The 22,572-nt window shown below is 39.6% G+C and overlaps 7 protein-coding genes and 2 non-coding genes across 12 annotated transcripts; 6 read left to right on the plus strand and 3 right to left on the minus strand.

The window, feature by feature from the left end:
• The first annotated feature begins 2,402 nt into the window (after window positions 1–2,402).
• Window positions 2,403–3,215, plus strand: LOC18023899 (germin-like protein subfamily 3 member 2). Its single transcript, XM_006407545.2, has one exon. It carries the CDS (start codon window positions 2,436–2,438, stop codon window positions 3,114–3,116), a length of 681 nt encoding a protein of 226 aa, XP_006407608.1. The 5' UTR covers window positions 2,403–2,435; the 3' UTR covers window positions 3,117–3,215.
• A 704-nt stretch (window positions 3,216–3,919) lies between these two features.
• LOC18023900 (transcription initiation factor TFIID subunit 12) lies at window positions 3,920–7,073 on the plus strand. Its single transcript, XM_006407546.2, has 8 exons — window positions 3,920–4,489; window positions 4,588–4,746; window positions 5,195–5,692; window positions 6,057–6,131; window positions 6,263–6,341; window positions 6,436–6,500; window positions 6,622–6,657; window positions 6,751–7,073. The coding sequence occupies exons 1-8, from the start codon at window positions 3,920–3,922 to the stop codon at window positions 6,874–6,876; spliced, it is 1,608 nt and encodes a 535-aa protein (XP_006407609.1). The 3' UTR covers window positions 6,877–7,073.
• On the minus strand, window positions 7,035–9,107 carry LOC18023901 (peptidyl-prolyl cis-trans isomerase FKBP16-4, chloroplastic). The gene is made up of 10 exons (XM_006407547.2): window positions 8,911–9,107; window positions 8,640–8,780; window positions 8,469–8,524; window positions 8,325–8,380; window positions 8,056–8,113; window positions 7,881–7,955; window positions 7,709–7,798; window positions 7,538–7,615; window positions 7,406–7,446; window positions 7,035–7,311 (listed from the first exon to the last, which is right to left on the minus strand). The coding sequence occupies exons 1-10, from the start codon at window positions 8,978–8,980 to the stop codon at window positions 7,284–7,286; spliced, it is 693 nt and encodes a 230-aa protein (XP_006407610.1). The 5' UTR covers window positions 8,981–9,107; the 3' UTR covers window positions 7,035–7,283.
• A 1,181-nt stretch (window positions 9,108–10,288) lies between these two features.
• Window positions 10,289–14,157, plus strand: LOC18023902 (threonine dehydratase biosynthetic, chloroplastic). Of its 2 annotated transcripts, XM_024159747.1 has the most exons (10): window positions 10,289–10,534; window positions 11,176–11,656; window positions 11,811–11,990; window positions 12,075–12,344; window positions 12,473–12,679; window positions 12,772–13,020; window positions 13,099–13,169; window positions 13,246–13,363; window positions 13,466–13,600; window positions 13,709–14,157. In XM_024159747.1, the coding sequence occupies exons 1-10, from the start codon at window positions 10,497–10,499 to the stop codon at window positions 13,847–13,849; spliced, it is 1,890 nt and encodes a 629-aa protein (XP_024015515.1). In that variant the 5' UTR covers window positions 10,289–10,496; the 3' UTR covers window positions 13,850–14,157. The 2 variants fall into 2 exon arrangements, with proteins under 2 accessions (XP_024015515.1, XP_006407611.1); XM_006407548.2 differs by lacking the exon at window positions 10,289–10,534 and having other exon boundaries at window positions 11,090–11,656.
• A 318-nt stretch (window positions 14,158–14,475) lies between these two features.
• LOC18023903 lies at window positions 14,476–16,226 on the plus strand. Its single transcript, XM_006407549.2, has one exon. The coding sequence runs from the start codon at window positions 14,782–14,784 to the stop codon at window positions 16,057–16,059; it is 1,278 nt and encodes a 425-aa protein (XP_006407612.1). The 5' UTR covers window positions 14,476–14,781; the 3' UTR covers window positions 16,060–16,226.
• Window positions 16,227–16,486: 260 nt separating this feature from the next.
• TRNAR-UCU lies at window positions 16,487–16,559 on the minus strand. Its single transcript has one exon. It is a non-coding gene; the product is annotated as a tRNA-Arg (tRNA).
• Window positions 16,560–17,813: 1,254 nt separating this feature from the next.
• LOC18023904 lies at window positions 17,814–20,712 on the plus strand. 3 transcript variants are annotated; one of them, XM_006407551.2, is made up of 7 exons: window positions 17,814–18,776; window positions 18,868–19,012; window positions 19,099–19,152; window positions 19,240–19,331; window positions 19,689–19,924; window positions 20,009–20,191; window positions 20,470–20,712. In XM_006407551.2, exons 1-7 carry the CDS (start codon window positions 17,962–17,964, stop codon window positions 20,568–20,570), a joined length of 1,626 nt encoding a protein of 541 aa, XP_006407614.1. In that variant the 5' UTR covers window positions 17,814–17,961; the 3' UTR covers window positions 20,571–20,712. The 3 variants fall into 3 exon arrangements, with proteins under 3 accessions (XP_006407614.1, XP_024015545.1, XP_006407613.1); XM_024159777.1 differs by having other exon boundaries at window positions 20,030–20,191; XM_006407550.2 differs by having other exon boundaries at window positions 17,962–18,776; window positions 20,021–20,191; window positions 20,470–20,670.
• Window positions 20,713–21,038: 326 nt separating this feature from the next.
• Window positions 21,039–21,811, plus strand: LOC18023905. The gene has a single exon (XM_006407552.2). The coding sequence runs from the start codon at window positions 21,189–21,191 to the stop codon at window positions 21,642–21,644; it is 456 nt and encodes a 151-aa protein (XP_006407615.1). The 5' UTR covers window positions 21,039–21,188; the 3' UTR covers window positions 21,645–21,811.
• Window positions 21,812–22,020: 209 nt separating this feature from the next.
• TRNAL-UAA lies at window positions 22,021–22,103 on the minus strand. The gene has a single exon. It is a non-coding gene; the product is annotated as a tRNA-Leu (tRNA).
• Window positions 22,104–22,572: the final 469 nt, after the last annotated feature.

The following is a 22,572-nucleotide window of genomic DNA, read 5'->3' on the forward strand; positions in this document are numbered from 1 at the left end:
ATAATCATTATTCCATTGAATATTTGCCCCTTTCTATTAACTGCTAACATCCACCGCAAGTCTCACTTTTCCATATTACTGATTTTTTCATTAGTTGGAAACTCACAAAACCCCATTTCATTGTACATTTTTCACTCGTTTCATTCTTCTCATTAGACGACATGCTTTCACAGTTGAATGATTTATCTTATAAATATGCTCTTCCAATTTCGCTGCATTACAATATCCTTATTTGTTTGCATTTACTTAAGTTTTCCGATTGTGTTAGTTTTGAATTATTGGCAAAAGCCGATGGTCAAGTTGATTAAGCAGAAGCAACATGCTACTTCAAATGATCATGATCCCTTTATTTTGGTATTTTTAAGTCTCTCATTTCTAGATCCCTTTACTTGAATTTGTTTCTTCCGTAATGTTAGATCATTAATATGCTGATTCTAATACCAGCTGATATAATTAGAATCTAGCTTATAGTAATTAAGTGAAACCAAACGCACAAGATTCACGAGAACTCAACTGAAATCTAGTTTGATAACGTGTGTATATCCTCCTCATACTTACGTTTCCAAAAAGAAAACGAAAAAAGAGAAAAAAAAAACAACTCAATCCCTTGTACGCTTGAATTTTGTGCTACATATAACTTTAATTTCTTTATTTTGGTTATTCACCGAACTTGATTTCTTGTGATGATCCCCAACGAATTTGCATTCAGGTCTGCCTAAAATAATTTTCGACGTCATATGTTGTTTTGGCATAGAGAAAAATGACCGTTAAGGCATTTATATTAAGCCTAAGTCTACAACAAGAAAACCGAACTCTCGTTACGACTTGATATTTTGATACTTTCCCATTAGGCTATAGCTATACCAAACTCTATGTATCCATCACTTTCTCACATATACACATTTATACATACATATACTGATATACACCTATTTGCCCTCTTGATAACGTAAGCTTATGCAAAGTTGATATTTTTGGATAGTGTGGTCCATTTCATCAACTAAGCTTAAAGTGCTTACGATGATAAGTGGGTTCGAATAGGTTCCACCAACGAAGCATGTTTTAAATTCTGTAATTTTTTTTCCTTGGCAACGAGGAAATTAAAGTGTGTATTCATATTAATTCCGTTACATATGATATTTTTACCAAGTGAGCCATATTGATTTGAGCATAAATAAAATTAATCCGATTTAAATCCCTGACATACTAAGAATTCTTTCACCCATTTCGGTTGACCTAAAGTGGGTTTAGATTTTTTTTACTTTCCTTGTTTTTGGTCGGCAGAATTTTTGTCTTTCTATTCAAAGAAAATACTACCTTTTTTTTTACTGAGCGTGGGTTCTAAATTCTAATGTTTTCGTTGACCGTTGATTTAAGAACACTCAAAGATAATGAGTGTAGGAAGCTAAGAAGATATAATGGGTGGGTAAAGAAGAAATATTTTAGGGTGTTTCTGGGGTGAATGGTGGATGTTGATGGCTTGATCATGATGCTCTAAAGCGAAAGATAAAATAAATAACTATTGAATAAACCATTATTTTTGCCTTTGTTTACTATGTAGGGCATTGAATGCACTCCCCTCTTAGTGGTGGCGGCAGAATTTTTGTTAGCTTGAAAGAGATAGAAATTTACTATCTGCTACTTTACTAGTATGATGAAAAACCCAATGCATACAAATATTTTTGGTTGAAACACAGACTTTAATGTTATCCATATGTATGTTCATACGTACTTCAACAAGTTCGACATGATAACTTAATTTATAGTTTACATACATAAAAGGGACAGCCCATGTTATTGATGATAGATTTAGTATAATTCCCTGTTACATTGTAGATACAAAACATAATGATGATGAGAACTATTGTTTGTTCATCATTATCTTACTTATTCATATAACTTCCTTCTCAAGCAAATACAGCAATTTACCGCATGCCCTTCTAACATCATCGCCAATGATTCACTAGAATTGTCTCCGTCATCTTTTTCTTTTTAAAATAATATCACAAATCTGAAATGTATGTATCTACTTGGTGATATTACAGTGGATAATGTGAGAAATTACTAAAATCAAGACTTAAGCAAGTTTACTCTATCATTTTATTTTCTTTCCAATTCTACCTAAACCAAAATCACATCTCAAAACCGGTGAAAACCAGATCGATCGAATTTCCAATGCAAATTTTATTGTTTCCCCGATATCCAACGAAAATGTTTGGAGAGTAAACCATCTTCAAACATATATAGCTAACCCACAATTTCACAAAGAATTGCAATCTGGTTTGGTTATCGACCGTACGCAAACAATGTACCGGAAATCCGGGTGAACCACAATTTCTCACTTAGTCCCTTGACTTCAAATATCTTGCCTATTTAAATCAGACACAAGTCACACAACACAAGTCTTCTTCACGCTTCAAAACCAAAGTAAAAAGATGGAAGCAAACACTCTTTTTCATCTAAGAGTTCTTCTTCTTGTCTGTTTCAGAGTCTGCTTCACATTAGGTTCCGATCCCGACCCGATCCAAGACTTCTGTATACAAAAACCAATCACATTTCCTCATTACCATCACTTCTCCACCAATCTCCCTTGCAAGAACTACTCCGAAGTAACCACTGAAGATTTCGTATTTTCCGGTCTAAAAACCGCCGGAAACTTCACGGAGGCAGGACTCGCCACAGTCCCCGTAAGCCCAACAAACTTCCCGGGCCTAAACACATTAGGCATGTCGTTTGTCCGGGCTGATCTCAAACCCGGCGCCATAAACCCGCCACACTACCACCCTCGGGCCACGGAAGTAGCCCACGTGGTTAAAGGACGGGTTTACTCAGGTTTCGTGGACTCGAACAATAAGGTTTACGCTAAAGAGATGGAAGAAGGAGAAATGATGGTTTACCCAAAAGGGCTTGTGCATTTTCAGATGAACGTGGGAGATGTTACGGCCACGATTCTTGGAGGACTTAATAGCCAAAGCCCTGGAATTCAGAAGATACCGTCGGTGGTTTTTGGTTCAGGGATCAATGAAGAGTTGCTTATGAAAGCTTTTGGGTTGAGTCTTAAGGAGATTGGTACGTTGAAGAGAAGATTTGATCCTGTGATGTCTAATGAACATTGATGTTTTCTCTTAAAAAGGATTATCTTGTATGGAACTTATAAGTTATTTATATATGTGTGCTCTTTATTACAAGGGTTATTTAAATTTTTTGACCTAAAAGAGGTTGTCTCCATTTGAAAAAGTCTACTTAAAACTATTCTTGCATGTTTTCTATCCCGAACTACACTTAACATTTCGAATCCTGAATTACACAAATTTAATTAGCACTAATAAGTCGTTGGAGACACATACACTAAAGAAACTTTTCCAGGTCACCAGCTTTAAATTTCGACAATGTTTTCTCCAAAAAGTCTCAAATCCACAAACAAATCGGAATCAATACAAGTATTTTCTTTTGAAGGCTTAAGGGTACAAACGAATCCAATATATCATTATGGTATTAACTGTGAATGTCTGTGTTAAAACAAAATTAGGATAGAAAAAATACGTATCAAAATTTTAAAACAAAGGAGAGACGCCACATATATATAGTCATACTCATACAAAAGAAAGAAAATTAGTTGAAGAGTACATTTATCATACAAAACAAAAGAGATTAACATAAAAGTGGGATGACAAAAAAAAAAACAGAAGATAATAACGTAAAGGAGAGTAACAATTTGGGCTATAGAGAGCAAAACTAATGAGTAAAAGAAATGAGGTTGAAAGCACAAAATAAGGAAAGATCTTAAGCCCAATAAATGGCATGTAGTAATAAGATTCCTCATAGCGGTTTAGTGGTATCATTCCATACCGGAAGTTCCGGTTCGTTAGATCTTTTATAAACCCAAATATCCCCTTCCCTCCACATTCACTACCTTTACATGGATCAGCCACGGCAAAGCTCGACGGCGTCTCAGCCACCGGAAACACCGTCTCAATCGTCGGAAACGGCTCCGAAACCGTCGGTTTTATCACAGATTCAGCAACCTCCTCCCACCAATCCGAGTTCTTCCTCCGTTTCCTCTATTCCTTCTTCCCCAGCCCCGGCATCACCATCGATCAATCCGAACCCTAATCCTCCTCAATACGCGCGTCCGGTGACATCTCCGGTGACGCAACAGCAACCAAACCTCTCTCAGTCTTTGGGACGGCCGCCTCCACCGGCGTACTCGAGACCATGGCAACAACACTCCTCATACACTCACTTCTCCTCCGCATCGTCGCCATTGCTATCGTCCTCAGCAGCTCCGGCCTCTTCTTCGTCGTCGCTGCCTATTAATGGGCAGCAAAGGGGCGGCATGGCGATTGGCGTTCCAGCTTCCCCAATTCCGAGCCCCTCTCCTTCACCTTCTCAGCCTTCGCCTTCTGCTTTTCCAGGCTCTTTTGGGCAGCAATACGGCGGATTGGGTCGTGGAACAGTCGGAATCTCAGAAGCGACAAGTGTCCCGCAGGTGAATTTTTCTCTCATATGTGCCATGTTTCAAAGATTTGTGTGTTTGTAATAGGTAAGAAGAATCCAAAAGATACCAACTTTGCTTTGTGTGTACAGGGTAGGATGATGCAAGGAACGCAGGGAATTGGGATGATGGGGACGCTTGGCTCAGGCTCCCAAATGCGGCCAAGTGTGATGGCTCAGCACCAGCAGAGGCCGACTCAATCCTCTCTAAGGCCAGCTTCCTCCCCAAGTAGCCAGTCTCCTGTTCCCCAAGTAGGGTTTTTTTACTCTTTCTATGATTCTGCCTGTGAACCTTGAAAACAATAGGAAGAAAATCTGCCTTATGAATTGGAATGATTATCACCTCATTACTTTGAAGACATTTAAGATTTGAAGTTTCTAAGCGACTCACAAGCAAAACAAATAGTTTTTCTCGTCATGTGTTTTCATGGATGAATAGAATTTTAGGTGACCATCACTTGGTGATACAGATACATCAGAGGTTAATTGTTGTAGCACCGTTGAGCCACTTAACCTTTTAAATCTCTCCGGACTTTTCTTTCAATGTTTTTTTTTTCAACTCGAACATGTCCATGTTGATAATTTTTAAACTGGTTCATCTATTCTTTCATTGTTACTTGGGGTTCCTTTATAAAACCAAAAAGGAGACTTAATGAACTTTGTTTGCAAACCCTGAACTCCTTATATTTTCTTTCGGCAGAATTTTCAAGGGCATAGCCTTATGAGACCTTCACCTATTGGTTCTCCTGGTGTCCAATCTACTGGTGCAGCACAACAAAGCTTGCAAGCCATTAATCAACCGTGGTTATCATCTTCTGCACAAGGGAAGCCGCCTTTGGCACCCCCTTCATATAGACCGCAAGTAAATACTCCCTCCATGCAACAGAGATCTCATGTTCCTCAGCAACATCTTTCCACGTCACCAGCGACTTCACAGCCTCAGCAACAACAATCTCAGCAACAACATCAGCCCCAAGAGCAACTTCAACAATTGAGATCTCCGCAGCAGCCTTTACCCCACCCACATCAACCGACCCGGGTCCAAGGGTCGGTAAATCAGAAAGCTACTTCTCTAGTAATGCCGAGCCAGCCCCCTGTGCCTCAACCAGGAAACCAAGCTAAAACAGTTTCAGCAGAGAATGAAGAGTCTGATGATCGTATCCTGGGAAAAAGAAGCATCCATGAGCTACTTCAGCAGGTATCCACCGACCACACATTTATATCCTCAACTTTTGGTAATCCATTTTGCATATTGACCGCGGAATAGATTAGTGTTCTCATTTTCGTCACTTAATGAATAACTGATTTCTTCCACTTGGATAGATCTATTACGGAGAAAGTAAAATGTATTTGGTAAAAAATAAAATAGAAGTGATATAATGTGAGTGATCTGCCAATTGGCTCGCATAGAAAGCCAAATAGCATGCCATGGTGACTTTGAACAGATTTAACAATAACATCTATCTCTAACTATGGGGGATGCTTTGGTGTTCTGCGCTCAAACTCCCTGCCTTATATCCATTGAATTTATTCTCTGAATTTAGTATGTCTTGCATCCACAGATTGATCCGTCAGAGAAGTTGGATCCAGAGGTTGAAGACATCCTTGCTGATATTGCTGAAGACTTTGTGGAATCAGTAAGTAGCTCACACCACTTTGTTTTCCAACATGTTTTTATATGAATCTCGGGATAGAGTTAAGAGAGGTATTTGTGTCCTCTGATTGGTTTTTTCACTAACTTTAGCTCGTTGTGTTTCCTTTTATCCAGATCACAACTTTTGGCTGTTCTTTAGCCAAGCATAGAAAGTCAGACACTCTTGAGGCTAAGGACATCTTGCTACATGTTGGTTCGTTCTGATTGATACTGTGCCCATTCCTTTTGATTCCTTTTCCACTTACAGTGTTTAATTACGTTTTGGTATCTCTTTTCCTTACATGTAGAAAGAAACTGGAATATCAGGCCTCCTGGTTTTAGCAGTGACGAGATCAAGACATTTCGAAAACCAGTAAGAATCATTTAGATATTGTTGTGTGATCAATTCATCCAATTTTTTACCTGTGAATTATTACTTAGCCAAGATAGCCTCTAACTTTATTTGGTTGTGCTTCTTGGAAAACGTTTTGCAGCTGACAACAGATATTCACAAAGAGAGACTTGCCGCTGTAAGTTGTTAAGAAAACTGAATATAGAAAGAAAAAAAAACTTTATATTAGTGTTTTTCTTTTTGACTTGTTTATACGTTTTGGGTTTGGAAGATAAAGAAGTCAGTCACGGCAACGGAAGCAGCAAACGCCAGGAATCCGTTCGGGACAGCTAATGCAAGAGGCGTTCAGGCAAAGACGTCTGCTAATCACTTGGCCTCTACAACTTTTAATCACTGATGTATTAGATTAACCCTCCAATCGTTCTTTTGTAGGAATTTTCTTCCATCACAAAGATACAAACGTTGTAACACCCATTTTGTAATCTTATCTAGATCTCAGTCCAAGATAACTACAAGCAAGGATGGTCCAGCCTAAATTTCAATTGTAACCATATGTTAAGTATATGGGATTGAATTAATTCGATGTTTTGCAAAGCGCAAAAGTGTACGAAACAGAGGAATAAGCCATGAGAAGCGGTTATGAATCCGGACTAGCTAATGTATCTCATCCAGACATCCATTAACCAGATTCTTCTGATACAGTTGAATCTTCCATAGCTCTTAGCACATTTAGATTAATATCTAGACATTTGTGGGTTTTTAAAGATACAATCTTGAGTTCAGTTTCTGCTTCTCATTAATATCTTAGCCTTCAACGATCTTCACTGGCGTCCTGCAGAAAAAAAAAACGGAAAAGATTACCTTCAAGGCATGTTTTGTAAAGCAGAGGTTTTTTTTTTGCGTTTTAGACAACTGATCTCACATACCCGAAAGGACTCTGCTTGATTGATAAGAGCTCAATGTCAAGCTGCAAAAGCAAAAAGGTACCAGAACATGAACAACCATTTAAGGAGCAGGAAAAACTTAAAACTGATCAATCAGTTTTAACGACATATCACCTCAATTGTTGCATTTGGAGGAATCTCTTGAACTCCTTTCTTCCCGTAAGCAAGCTCGGGAGGAACAATCACCAATCTCTGTATATATAATATCTCAAGGGGTCAACCAAACACAAGAATTTGAGCTTGAACAATCTGAGTCTGTGGAGCCTTTTGGTTTCAAGAACTAACCTGACCGCCTACACGCATCCCTTCAACGCCAAGGTCAAGTCCTTTGAGAACATTCCCTTTCTCTGATTGCCCAACATCAAACCCGTATGGCTGCCAAAAAAAAACTTTTATGTTATCGATTAAGGATCATCGCATATATTCAAGTACAGTAATGGATTTGCCTTATACCGACCGTTCCACCTCCAACACCAAGTCCTTGTCGACTTGTCATGAACGTTATCCCTTTCCATTTGGCAACATAGTGAACCTGCAACACAATCTCTTTAGGTTAAGCACCAAAGCTTCTTATATATCCATAAGCTCTTTACATGTCGAAAGTTAACCAGGAAACGTATTCACAACCGTACTGCGACCCGAGATCCTTTCACAGCCTCTGCTCCATTGCCAACTTTTATATCGTAGTACCTGCAACAAAAGAAAGAGAATTCAAAACCAAACTTATGATTTTTGCCACAAAGACTCCACCTTTCAATCCCTTTTGAGGTTGAATTCAAATGAAATTTTGATGCGTTGGGTTTCTGAACCATTTCAAATGTCTCTCACAAAAGCAGTTTTCAAGTATGTATGATTACATCATGTGAGATCTTGGTGTATAGTAAAGGGGAAATGTACGAACTTGAGACCATTGGGGAGAGTCGTGAACTCGCTGTCAGGTATTTTGGATGCACGTAGCTGCAAAAAATTGTATGTAAGAGATTTGATTTTGAGTCAAGAACAAGGCATAATGTATGTATTGATCAATGATGATATCTATGCTTACAGCTCTTCTGCTGGTGCTTACGGCCTCGGCTGGATCAGCCAACAGAATCCCAGAAGCTGTATTTTTTATTCAGACAAACCAACTTTTTGAGGATTTTGATACACACTGATTGAAAGCTAGCTTAAGTGGAAATGCAAAGAACTGAGAAGTGGTCAATGAAAAGAATCTAACCGGCGGCGAGGAGACATCCAAGTAAAACCCTTCTTCCTTCGTGGCTCACCGGCGCCGGAGAATCGACGGTCTCTGATCTGATGACCTTTTCGCCGCTTGAAGACGGTAATGAGCACCGGTACGGTTTGGATTGCCTTCTTCCTGCAAATTTGTAAAAAAGGAAAAGAAAAAAACAACAATGTTTTGCATGATTACGCGTCTTGTTTATTGGTTTAAATGTTAAAAAAAATGCTAATTAATACAGTGGTGTATAGAGAGAAACAGAGTGTACTTGATTGAAAGGGAATGGAGGAAGAGAGAGAGTGATGGAGAGGGTGAAGAAGTTTCATTGTTAAGATCATTGTTTGTTTCGATGTTTTTGTATTCAACTTAATAGATTGTCGCGTATGATTCAAAGAAACTTTCTCATTCTTGTCTTTCTTCTTCTTGAGTTTGAGCTCAAAATGCGTGTGTGAAAGAGATAGAGAGGAAGAGGGAAAGGGATAAAATTGGAATTCTCATCCACAAGTTTAGGATTTCGGATTCTCTCACCGCCGTTACACCCACACTTGACGCCGTTAGATCTTTAAAAAGAAAACAAAAAAATTATTTGATTTTCGGTAAACAAAAAGCGTTAATGACTAAAACATGTCGAATTAAAAATACTAATCAAAAATCCAACGTTGGAACCACACTTTCCCCCAGTCTAAAGTTAATGTTCCACCACATCCATAGTCGTTATACATTATAGATGTACATAAACACAATGAAGTAAAATTCTATAAGTTATACGTTTCTAACGAGGAAATTAATATAGACTTTTATGTATTTACAACTAATAAATAAAATGTTTTGATGAAAAAGTTGTGTAAATTTTACAATGGATCTAGTAATTTGGATCACTAGATGCAATCCGAGTCAGTGTGACCTAAATTGTTACGTAGTAGTTGGATTGAGTTCCGGTTTGGAAACCATTATCTCTTTCTTTTCATTTCAAACTCACTAGCACAAACCAGCATTTCTATAATCACAAAGAGTATTACCAAATACGAGAGTTTTCAACTTTTCATCACAAACCGATCGTACTACTTACTATATATGATTTCCACTTTATCACAATGTGATGCCCCTAAAAATCAATAAATAATATTGCTATATAAAAGCTTTTTTTATATATAAAATGGAGTTAGGTCCTTAATCTAATCTATTCTTCTTCCTTTTTTTTTCGGTGAAATGATCTCTTTTCCTTGTAAACATTAATTTTAGAAAACGCTAACCTTTTCATCAGTTACGAATATCATCTCAGAAGTGTCACCATGTAGATTTGCGAGCTTCTAGATGTCTCAATATTTTAACGCAAAGACACAAATCTCATTAGCTGAAGGGTCAGGTCAATTCAGCGACGTTGTTTACATGCCAGCAATTAGGGATACTATAGTACAATCTTAGCATTGAGCCTAATTTCCAATGTATATTAGTATATACATGGGATTGATATAAGCTAGCTATGGATTGGAATACTAGGTTTTAGTTTTAAGAGGTAAAGCATTCTGGCTCTGTTCTTTTCTTCGACGCTGCGTCTGCGTCCGCGTCAGATCATAACGGCGACAGATCATAACGGCGACGACCGTAATACCTCAAAACGGCGATGACTTTAATTCTAGCAAAACAACCATATACGGAGATGCTGTTGAAAGAGGAAGTGTCTCAGGAGGTGGCCACGATACCTAAAAAATGACGCTGTATTTTCCCAGCGTCACCAACAACACCGGCGTCACTGTTAAACGTAATCACAGCTTCACAGACGTATGAACACGGACACCGTTTTCAAATTCTCTAAGTGTATTTTTTGGTCGCCGAACGCTTGACGCAGCGTTTATGAAAAGAACAGAGCCACTTTCTAATCTTTCTTCTAGGTAAATTTAAGTTATTTATAAAATATTTCAATAGGACCTAATATCTTTGATATATTTACATAAATTTATGTAAACATTCTGTAGATAATGGGAAATATGGTAAAGAAATTACGATTAGTTAAGAGATTAGTTCTTGATTATTTAAAATTTTTAAAATGTGGTGTTGCCAAAACCAAGCAAATATATTAATGTTTTTTACCGATTACTTTTAATATTGTAAAGAAAATACGATTAGTTAAAAGATTAGTTTTTGATATGATTATTTAAAATTTTCAAAATGTGGTGCTGCCAAAGCCAAGCAAGTATATTAATAATTTTTTACCGATTACTTATAATAAAATCTACTAAAATTATTTACAACATTTAAGAAGTTAAAATTATATAGTTGAGTAAATAACTAATCAAATCTTTGTTAACTGGAACAAAAAATTTAAGTCGGATTGTACTTCTGTTTATTTTCAAAGTACAAAACATCATTATTTGATTTAAAATAATAAAATAACAGAATAGTGTTATTTTCCTTATAAGTATAAACTTTTGCTGAATGGGTTTAAGGCCATTTTAAACCAACCGGCCACAGACAGACACCTTTGTTGCCGTCGCCGCCACCTCCTCACTCTCTCTCTATATATATAAATCAGAGCCGCCATGGATTCCGTCAGGCTTCAAACGGCTCCGTCGTCCCTCCGTAGCCAACTGTTAGGTCAACCCGTACCTCATCACATTCCGCTACCTCCATGTACTCGCCGCTGCGACGGCCGCAGCAACCTCCGAGCAAAACCGGTTATCGGAATCACTCGATCTCGGAATCATGTCTCTCCAGTGGCCGTTATTTTCCGAGACGAAACGCCTTTGGCTCCGCAAGATCCGCCGGATCATCCTCCGCCACGTCTCAAGGTCTCTCCGAGTTCGCTGCAATACCCGGCCGGTTACCTCGGTGCGGTTCCAGAGCGTACGAGCGAACCCGAGAACGGAAGCATCGCGGAGGCTATGGAGTATCTGACGAATATACTCTCCACGAAGGTTTACGACATCGCGATTGAGTCTCCACTTCAATTGGCCAAGAAGCTATCGGAGAGGTTAGGTGTTCGCATGTTTCTTAAAAGAGAAGACTTGCAGCCTGTAAGCTCCAATTTCTACTCTTGGATTAAATCGCATTGTGTAGGCAATTAATTTCGTTGGCATTTCAGAGAAATTTTTAAAAAGTTTTGATTTTTGCTGTATGACATTTGAGTGTGTTTAACTAAGGGTCACTTGAACAAAAACTGTGTATCAGGTTTTCTCGTTTAAGCTTCGTGGAGCTTACAACATGATGGTGAAACTTCCAGCAGAGCAATTGGCGAAAGGTGTTATCTGCTCCTCAGCTGGGAACCATGCTCAAGGAGTTGCTTTATCTGCTAGTAAACTCGGCTGCACCGCCGTGATTGCTATGCCTGTTACGACCCCTGAAATCAAGGTATTTTTGCGTCATGTTCTTGAATTTCTTGCATCATCTCAAGTTAGTATCTGATGAAGGTCTTCTCTTGGATTATAATAACAGTGGCAATCTGTGAAGAATTTGGGTGCTACGGTTGTTCTTGTTGGGGATTCGTATGATGAAGCACAATCATATGCTAAGAAACGAGCTGAAGAGGAGGGTCTGACGTTTATACCTCCTTTTGATCACCCGGATATTATTGCTGGACAAGGTACTGTCGGCATGGAGATCACTCGTCAAGCTAAGGGTCCATTACATGCTATATTTGTCCCCGTCGGTGGTGGTGGTCTGATAGCTGGTATTGCCGCTTATGTGAAGAGAGTTTCTCCCGAGGTACATGTCTCTTCTGATATTGCTTTTGTCAATGTCACATTGTGACAAAATTCCTCCTTTTTTCTTGAGATATGATTTTCCTTGATTTGCATCTTCTGTTCCCTTATTGTGACTTCTTTGTTATGCAGGTGAAAATCATTGGTGTTGAACCGGCGGATGCAAATGCAATGGCGTTGTCGCTGCATCACGGTGAGAGAGTGATACTAGACCAGGTTGGGGGTTTTGCAGATGGTGTAGCAGTCAAAGAAGTTGGCGAAGAGACTTTCCGTATATCCAGAAAGCTAATGGATGGTGTTGTTCTTGTCACCCGTGATGCTATATGTGCATCAATAAAGGTAAGGTTTATCCTCTAGTTGGTTATTGCTTGTGATGTGGTTTTTAGCATCTCCTCGGGTCATTATAGATAATCATATTCTTGCCTCTACAGGATATGTTTGAGGAGAAAAGGAACATATTAGAACCAGCAGGGGCTCTTGCGCTCGCTGGAGCTGAAGCATACTGTAAATATTATGGCCTAAAAGACGTGAATGTTGTAGCCATAACCAGTGGTGCAAACATGAACTTTGACAAGCTGAGGATTGTGACAGAACTCGCCAATGTCGGTAGGCAACAGGAGGCTGTTCTTGCTACTCTCTTGCCGGAAAAACCTGGAAGCTTTAAGCAATTCTGCGAACTGGTGTGTGTTTCGTATTATAGCATGTATAAATTAATCCCGTCACAGAACGCATCTAATACAATACATTGATGGATGCAGGTTGGACCAATGAACATAACCGAGTTCAAATATAGATGTGGCTCGGAAGAGGAGGCTGTTGTTCTATACGGGTAAGTCCGTTCCTAGAAAAATCTTTCTTTCTTGAGTGGGTTATTGATCCTCTAATCCGCAGAATTTTGTGTGCAGTGTTGGATTGCACACACCCGGAGAGCTCAAAGCACTAGAGAAGAGAATGGAATCTTCTCAACTCATAACTTACAATCTCACAACCAGTGACTTGGTGAAAGATCACCTGCGTTATTTGGTGCGTCCTTAAAATCGATATTTCTCTGTGATGATTTCTCCGTGAGGATTACTACTTTTCCAAGTAACTTCTCTGGTTGATGCAACACAATATGTATATCAGATGGGTGGAAGATCAAGTGTTGAAGACGAGGTTCTATGCCGATTCACCTTCCCTGAGAGACCCGGTGCTCTAATGAACTTCTTGGACTCTTTCAGTCCACGATGGAACATTAGCCTTTTCCATTACCGTGCCCAGGTTTGTTTCCCAATTCACCATTTTACCATACAAAAAGGGAAGACCAAGAAGCTTTGATGCAAATTTGAGGCTCCTTCTTACTATATTATATTTCCTCTTTCAAAAAAGGGTGAGACAGGCGCGAACGTGCTGGTCGGGATCCAAGTCCTGGAGCAAGAAATGGAGGAATTTCGAAACCGAGCTCAAGCTCTTGGATACGAGTACTTCTTGGTAAGTGATGACATCAATTTTAAGCGTCTGATGCATTGAGTTTAAAGCTGTGATGGAGGAAGCAAAACCGAGGAAGTAGAAGATCCCATCAGAATCTTCCTTGTGTCCATGGTTGTTCTCAGTCCCGGCTCTAACCCATGGCCCATGGTGAGACCTGGATCCAACGCCCAGGTTTTTATTTTTATGTTTTAGTATTGGATAAGAAAGGCCCACGACCTATTATCTATTTTCTTACAGCAAGCTTTTGATCTATTATTATCTTCTGTATACATAAACCAAGTAAGACCATCTATATCTATGTGATTAACATAAAGAGTTCATACTCTAAATTTATTTTGCATTCTACATGTTTCCAGATTGTGATAGTGCATTTTAAAATCAACGGTTCGAGAAAGAAAAAAGTATACATTTGTCATTTAGAGTTGAAAATTGGGAATCAATTTAAACAAAAATCTTAAGACATTATGTATGGATTTTGGAATTTGGATTTATTGTCAAAAAGGTAAAACGGTGGCAAAAAAAAGGCAGCTCCACTGTTTTCCCAAAACCAGCCCTTGGTTTTGGCTTGATTTGTATATGAAATTTTCTTAATAACAATTCCCAAAAAGGAAACAAAAGTTAAATAAAAAAACACAAAACCAAAACCACAAAACCATGGGCAGTTTTCAGACCATCACTTTGACGCCTCAGAAAACCAGCTGCTCTGCTTTCTCTTTCTCTTTTTATTTGTAGATGACTCCTCTCTTTCAATCTCTCATTCTTTGACTCTGATCCAGAAACCCACTTGACCAATTTTCTTCCACACGCAATGCAAACTCAAACTCGAACCCGAAGAAGATACTGCAATTAACAATTCTCGGAGAGATTCTTTTCCTTCGACGAAAAGCATCGATTTTTTTCTCGATCTTTAGGGTTTATAATTTTTCATTTGTCGCGGAATTTCAATTATTCCCAACTGGGATTCGAGCTCTATGGAATCAACAAATGTGATGTTTTCTGGGTTTAGTCCGAGAATGTTGAGCTTGGAAATGCCGCAGAATCCACAGAATCCCCAAAACCCAGTGCAATTCCAGCATCCGCATCCTTACGCCGCCACCGGAAATCCAACCACCGGCGATCAGCAGACTCAGCCGCTGATTAAACCCTTGTACCCATACGCCTCAAAACCCAAACAATTGTCACCGGCAAGCGTAGGCGACGACGAGGACCGCGGGTCGGGTTCCGGGTCCGGGTGTCACCCAGAAGACAGCGCGGGAACCGACGGGAAGAGGAAAATCTCGCAGTGGCATAGGATGAAGTGGACGGACACGATGGTTCGGCTTCTGATCATGGCAGTCTTCTACATCGGCGACGAAGCTGGGCTAAGCGATCAAATCGACGCCAAGAAAAAGATCGCCGGAGGAGGAGGAGGGATGTTGCAGCAGAAGAAAGGCAAGTGGAAATCGGTGTCGAGAGCAATGGTTGAGAAAGGTTTCTCCGTGTCGCCGCAACAGTGCGAGGATAAATTCAATGACTTGAACAAGAGGTACAAGAGGGTCAACGACATACTTGGGAAAGGCACCGCGTGTCGCGTCGTGGAGAATCAGGGATTGCTCGACGCCATGGATCATCTGACTCCGAAACTTAAAGACGAGGTCAAGAAATTGCTCAATTCTAAACATCTCTTCTTCAGAGAGATGTGCGCTTATCACAATAGCTGCGGCCATCTCGGTGGTCACGACCAACCGCAACCGAATCAGGCTCCGATTCAGGGACGTCCCGAGCAGCAGAGCTGTTTTCACGCGGCGGAATCAGGGAAAATGGCGAGAATCGCGGAGAGCGAGGAAGAGGAAGAGTCGGATATGGCGGAGGATTCGGAGTCGGAGATGGAGGATACGGAGGAGGAGGAGGAAGAGACGAGGAAGAAGCGGAGGAAAGGGGAAGGAGTATCGCCGGCGGTGAAGCGGATGAGGGAGGAGGCGACGCGTGTGTTGGAGGACGCGGGGAAGAGCGCTTTGGAGAAGAAGGAGTGGATGAGGACAAAGACGTTGGAGCTTGAAGAGAGGAAGGTTGGTTACGAGTGGGAGGCGGTGGAGATGGAGAAGCAGAGAGTGAAGTGGCTGAGGTATCGGAGCAAGAAGGAGAGAGAAATGGAGAAGGCTAATCTTGAGAACCAGCGACGGAGGCTAGAGACGGAGAGGATGGTTCTCATTCTCCGCCGGAGGGAGATTGAATTGGCCGAGTTACAGTCTTCGTGTAAACCGGGTTGACCCGAATTCCGCCATCGGGTTATGTAATTAGTGTTAGGATTTTGGTGTCTTGGATTCGTTTTGTTAGTTTATAGTAACTTTCTTCTAGTTTCAAATGTGGAAGATGCTAGGATTCTCTCGTTTTCAACATAATCAGCAAATTAAAATCTATAAAGTACTGTATAGGCAAAAGGTAAGTATGATTTCTATTTAAACGTTTAATTAGTGATGTTCAAAACCAAAAAACCGTCTGATTAGCCCCATTAGTTAGAAATTTATCAATCGTATTAATACAAAATTAAACTACATTTGAACAGAAAAAAATGTAAGCAACCCACAATCGCCTTGGGTGCTCATGAAGATGCTGTAATCAGAAAATTTTAAACTCGTCAGATCCAACGTTATATAATTAAAAAGTAATCCAAATAAGTGAGAAAAAAAAAGTTTGCACACCCGGTGGGACTCGAACCCACAATCGTTTGATTAGAAGTCAAACGCCTTATCCATTAGGCCACGGGTGCTTTTGATAAGCTTAATCAATATACAAAATTATATACAGTTATATGTTGAGAGGCCGGAGGCATTATTTACCCTTTCACTGTAACTCTCAAACAAATATTTGTCGACTGTTGAGTCTAATTGAAAACTATAAGGGACTGCTTGGCATTAGACTTTGAGGACTGTAAAACATTTCAAAAACTAATAAATCAAATCTATTGAATTTTTAAAAATCTTATTATTAAAATAGTTAAGGTTTATAATCTCTAGATATAGTAAAAGACATTTTTAATATATTCTGCAAAACTCCTGATGCGGAAACTAACGAAGTTACGTAGGTATTAAAAGTCTAGTTGAATGTAACGGAAGCAATACTCGGCTCTCGGACAATTGTTACGACCGTAACGCTTCTCAGGTGCGTGGGTCCCTCCTCTCACGTGCCATTCCCATTCCAAGTTTCCAGATTGCAACTTACCATTGGCTTGGAGTGGTTTACGGTTTGGTTATTTTGTTGTCTACTTATATCAGTTCTATAAAATTGTAACTATATAAAACCGCACGCAATTTATCTTGGTTCGGTTACAGTTTTTTTCTGGTTACTTTTTTTTCAGAAACATTTCATTCAATTTTTGGATGATTAGTCAATGAACATAAACGGAAGTAATCTTAGATATTATTCATTCACCTACACGAGTTTTTTTAATAAAAAACATCATATTGAATTGCTTTGTTTGGATTTATGAAGTTCATCATTCACACAGTCACACATAAAACAATACATAAGACAGAAAATAACAACATACAATTATGTACAAAGAAAACATGATATTCAAAAACACTATACACATTCCGAAACCAAGATGCGAGAACAACAATGACACAAAACCATTCTAAATATCCTCTGAGGATTCTGATTACTTCATATCCTTCCAGAAGAAATGTAAGTTACAATGCACAAAATCAAGAACGTCAGCAAATAATTAATTTTTGATGAGTTAAATGTGACATTTTGATGAGTTAAAGGTTTCACATATATGTTTAGGTTAAACTGTGGAATAATCAAATAAAGTTTTCTAACCAAACATAACAAACAAATACTGTATTTTCATTGAGGTAAGCCGAAATCGAGCTCATATATAAAAATGTTAACCGATAAAGCTTTTCAAAAATTTAACCAAAACCGGATGAATCACCGAATTTAGGTTTGGTTTGATTCGGTTTTTGCAATTAAACTTTTATTTTTATTTTATATTTGCACCCTACCATTGCCTAACGGAGCCGTTGTGACGGCCCATCCCCTTTGCGCTGGTTCACGCATTGACGCCTTCTCCTTCCGTTTCTTTGTCCTCTCGCCGCTAATTAACGCCGTCTCAGGTGCAGCCGCCGCCTTTAGGCGCCGTGAACGTAACCCTAACGGCATCTATTATGGCGTCGTGTGATGACGACTTCTCTCTCCTAGGCGAGGATCAGTCAAACCCTAATCAACAACATCACCACCACCAAGTTCTTCATCACGCGCCGTACGCTCCTAGGCGATTCACCCCGAAGCCCTCGAACCAGATCCTTGTGCCGCATCAACAGAGAAACGGCGACGAAGACGACGAGAACGAAGTCGTTGTCGAGGCTTCTTCTGCCTTTCACGGTGTAAATCCCTTCTCAGCGGACGAGAATTCGAATCCGTATGATAACAACGCAGCTGTCGACGGAGACGAGGAACTCGATGCGAACAGATCCAGAATCGGGGGTCTTCGTGTGGAGAAGAGGCAGAGTCAGGAGGAGCTTAGTGACGGAGGAACAACGAATGGCGGTGAGAACACACCTTACGGTAGCTTCAAAAGGCCGAGGACATCGTCTTCCTCCGCCGGTGAGTACAGGAAGGACAGGGAAGAATGGAGCGACGCGGCGATCTCGTGTTTGTTAGATGCGTACTCGGACAAGTTCACACAGCTCAATCGAGGGAATCTGCGGGGAAGGGACTGGGAAGAGGTTGCTTCATCGGTGAGCAAGAGGTGTGAAAAGCTGATCAAGAGTGTAGAACAGTGTAAGAACAAGATCGATAATCTCAAGAAGAGGTATAAGCTAGAAAGGCACAGGATGAGCAGTGGAGGAATATCAGCTAGCCACTGGCCTTGGTTCAGTAAGATGGAAGAGATTGTGGGCAATTCCTTGGCCACAAAAGGTGCGTCTGATGAAGATAGAAGTGGCAGCTCACTGGGGAATGCTGTGAAACCAGCTAAGAGGTAATGCAGATAACGATCACTTTCGGACTGTTATAGTGCTCTCTATGCTCTTGCCGAATGTAAATATTTGGATTTGTAATGCTTGATTCAGGTATCCCCTGGTAACATATAGCCCTGGAGTTCAGATAAATAACGTAAAATCCAAGGCTACATCAAACCCTAGATGGCGAAGAGTGGTTCTCAAAATCAGTGGTGCAGCTCTTGCCTGCACGGGTCCTAATAACATTGATCCCAAGGTTTCTCACAGCATTCATCATAATCATTTATTATTGTATTTTGCATTATTTTGGTCAGGCAATGAATTCTCTACTTGATTTGTTAGGTCGTCAATCTGATTGCTAGAGAAGTTGCAATGGCTTGTCGTCTTGGTGTAGAGGCAACACTCAGTTCCAGATTGTAATTGTTTCTCCATTGCCCTTTTTTAAAATCCAGTTTAATGATATTCATAGTTTCTTCCTACCAGGTAGCAATAGTTGTTGGGAGTCGGAACTTTTTTTGCGGTGGCACATGGATAACTGCTACGGGTATGGATAGAACCACTGCATATCATATCAGGTTTCGTCTTCTACTTACATTTGTCATATATATCAGTAGCTTTTGCGTTTCAGAACGTTTACTGCTTTTTCCAAAGTAAAAAAAACCTAGACACTGTAAGAGCATTTGTTCTGCTTTCATGATGGGATAATAGGATATGTATCCATTTAAGTTCATCATACTCTGAAATTCTCACACATTTGTTGTCAAAACATCTTTGCACTTAGCTAGCAACGGATTTTAAATGTCATACTATATTTATCGACATCTTATGGATGGGTTGTTCAAATCGAAATGTCTGTTCTCTTGTGTTGTCTTTCGTATATCGACATTCTGGAGATGTGTTGTTCCGGTCACTAAATTTCTGTTGTGTAACAGTATGATGGCGTCGGTGATGAATTCTGTTTTACTGCAATCGTCTCTGGAGAAAATGGGAGTTCAGGCACGATTACAAACTGCAATTGCGGTTCAAGGGGTCGGGGAGCCTTACAATCGTCAACGAGCCACCCGACATCTGGATAAAGGCAGAGTGGTAATATTTGGTGGCATTGGTGCTACGCTTGGAAATCCACTCTTATCATCTGATGCATCTGCAGCCCTTCGAGCTATAGATAGTAATAACTCCTTTCACTCCATCTTAGAGTTCGTTCTTACAATAACCTAAAACTAACTGGTCCTAATCTAAGATCTCTTGTAAGTATTATCATCAGTTAATGCAGAGGCAATGGTGAAAGGAACAAACGTGGATGGTGTTTATGACTGCCATTCACAAGATAGTAACGTCACATTCGAACACATAACATTTCGCGAGTTGGCTTCTAGAGGTCTCACAACGATGGATACAATGGCCCTTAACGTATGTGAAGAGAACAGCATTCCAGGTCGAGATTTCTTTCTCTCTTTCATCATCTTTTTCCATCCTCATAAATGGTAGCGATTTGTGCAGTTTGGAGTCCAATGGTAAACATGTGTATGTATCACGTAGTTTTTGATTTCACCGTCACTTACTCGATAGCTTACTCGAGATGGGACATTTAGAATATTGATTTGATTGGGTTTATAATTGAACGATAACACTATACTTAGCACCTGATGATTGAATCAAACCTTGAATGTAATGTGTGACTGATCCTTTCCTTTCTATGGATGTCAAAAACAGTTGTGGTATTTAACTTTCTGGAAGCTGGGAACATTACAAAGGCATTATGCGGAGAACAAGTTGGTACTCTGATCGATATAACCGGGAGGGGTGTGAGTTAGTATCTGCCTTCACTAAGACTTCCCCAATAAAAAAATAATTAGTGTAAATTCTTAAGGATAATAACCTTTGCCCCACATATCAAATGATATATTTACTCCCATTAACTTTTTTTTTTCTATGGTTCACTTACTTTATTTGATCAATTTTGTTTATATAAAATTGAATTTTATTTATCCAAATTTGATGGCCAAATAGATTTACCTAATTGAGGAAAAAAAAAAAGATTTACCTACTTACCTTTTTCTTAAGATCACTTATATTAATTCATAAAATTTTAGATGTTCAAATGTATATAATGCATTCATATTTCTTTTTTAGTCTTAAGATGGTATTATGTTTTCAATTTTGATAATTATAATAAACAATTCATAATTGATCTAACTTATATTAATGAAAAAAAAAATAATAAAAAGACGTTTCTGTAATGTACGAGAAAGCCAAGGGAGTTTGCTGGAATCTTCATCAGATATTTGTCCCCTCCCTTCTTATCCTCACTCACCTCACTCTTTATATAAAACACTATTATCTGATCATAACGCAGAGAAACGCAAACGCAGCGTGTGATTTTGATTGATTCTGTATTCCACAAAGAGTTTTAGTTGAGAGCGAGTAAAAAGATGCAGACGGTATCAGTTGACGAAACCAAAAACACGGTGGTGCTGCGGGCGGAGCACCCGGACAAGGAAAGTCGGAAATCTGTCGAGAAATTCGAAGTGAAGACTCGAAACCCGGAGACGATCAAGCAGGTGGAGCGGAAGCTGATGGAAAAAGGCGTTCAACGGATGGATAGGCACTCTTCCGACGGAATTCCGCTCAAACGACCGCCGTCAAAGTCCGGTCACGGTGGGAAATACACGTGGGAGGGGCCTGATCGAATGGAGGATTACGAGATGCAGCCAGATCCGCCGGCGATGGACGAGGGAGATCCAAATTACGACGAGGAACAGACGAAGAAGAAGATCGGTGATGATGACGTGGCGGTGGCTCTTGTGAGAGGAGAGGTTGAGGTGGCGAAGGAAGCGCCGGCAGGTGTGGCTAGAGTTGAGGTTGATCCTCGCTTGATCAGTCATTAGTGGGTTCATCCGAGTTTTTAAGGAAGTTGTGGGGCGAATGTGAGAAGTAAGGGAAAATGTGATGGTTAGATTTTTAATTTCGAGTTTGTGATGTTTTGCTATGTATTGACGTGGAACGCTATCTGTGTAAAATAATAATAATTGAACCCACTCGGTGATCTTTTGTATTTTGACAGAAACGACAAATGCCACATCGTAGCCGATTATTTACGACGACGAATATGAACAAACACGCGATTTTACTGACTTGTTTATTGATTTGTAGATCATAGCTCCTTAGGGAAGAAGTCGCTAAACATATGCGTAGATCTGAAGAACAATTATTATTATAAACTCACACGACATTAAAAATTTTGATAGAGAAATATCAATAAAATGCAGGCTGTGGGGTTCGAACCCACGCGCACTTATGTGCAGAAGAACTTAAGTCTTCCCCCTTAACCTCTCGGGCAAACCTGCTCTCGTTGGTCTGGCTATATGATTTATTTTAATATATTATAATGTAGGCTTGTGGGAAACCTAGGAAATTGAGTTACTTCGGCCCAATGCGAACATGATTACTGGGCATATTGAAACATATAGGCCCAGCTATAACAGAGTATAAAGTTTTTTCTTTTGTCACTAAGTGAAAATATAAAGTTCACTTAATTCATGCTCCAAAAACAAAGATATGAAGTTCACTTAATCCAGCTTCTCTCTAGATTATTCACATGTGTTCATACTTATTTGGACTAATTTCAATGATTTACTGGAAGAAAAAAAACATAGTAATCACTAATGCAGCTTTACTGTGTTCCTCCGTATTCCAACGAAATACCGAATTGGTCGTAGATATTGATTTAGGCTCAATTAATGAATCACAAATGTATGTAGCTTTAACAGTTTAACGTTAATTAATGACGGCGTCAAACCGGTTTTGTAACGAAGT

The sequence above is a fragment of the Eutrema salsugineum genome, unplaced genomic scaffold, assembly GCF_000478725.1.
Source record: "Eutrema salsugineum unplaced genomic scaffold, Eutsalg1_0 scaffold_13, whole genome shotgun sequence".
NCBI lineage: Eukaryota > Viridiplantae > Streptophyta > Magnoliopsida > Brassicales > Brassicaceae > Eutrema > Eutrema salsugineum.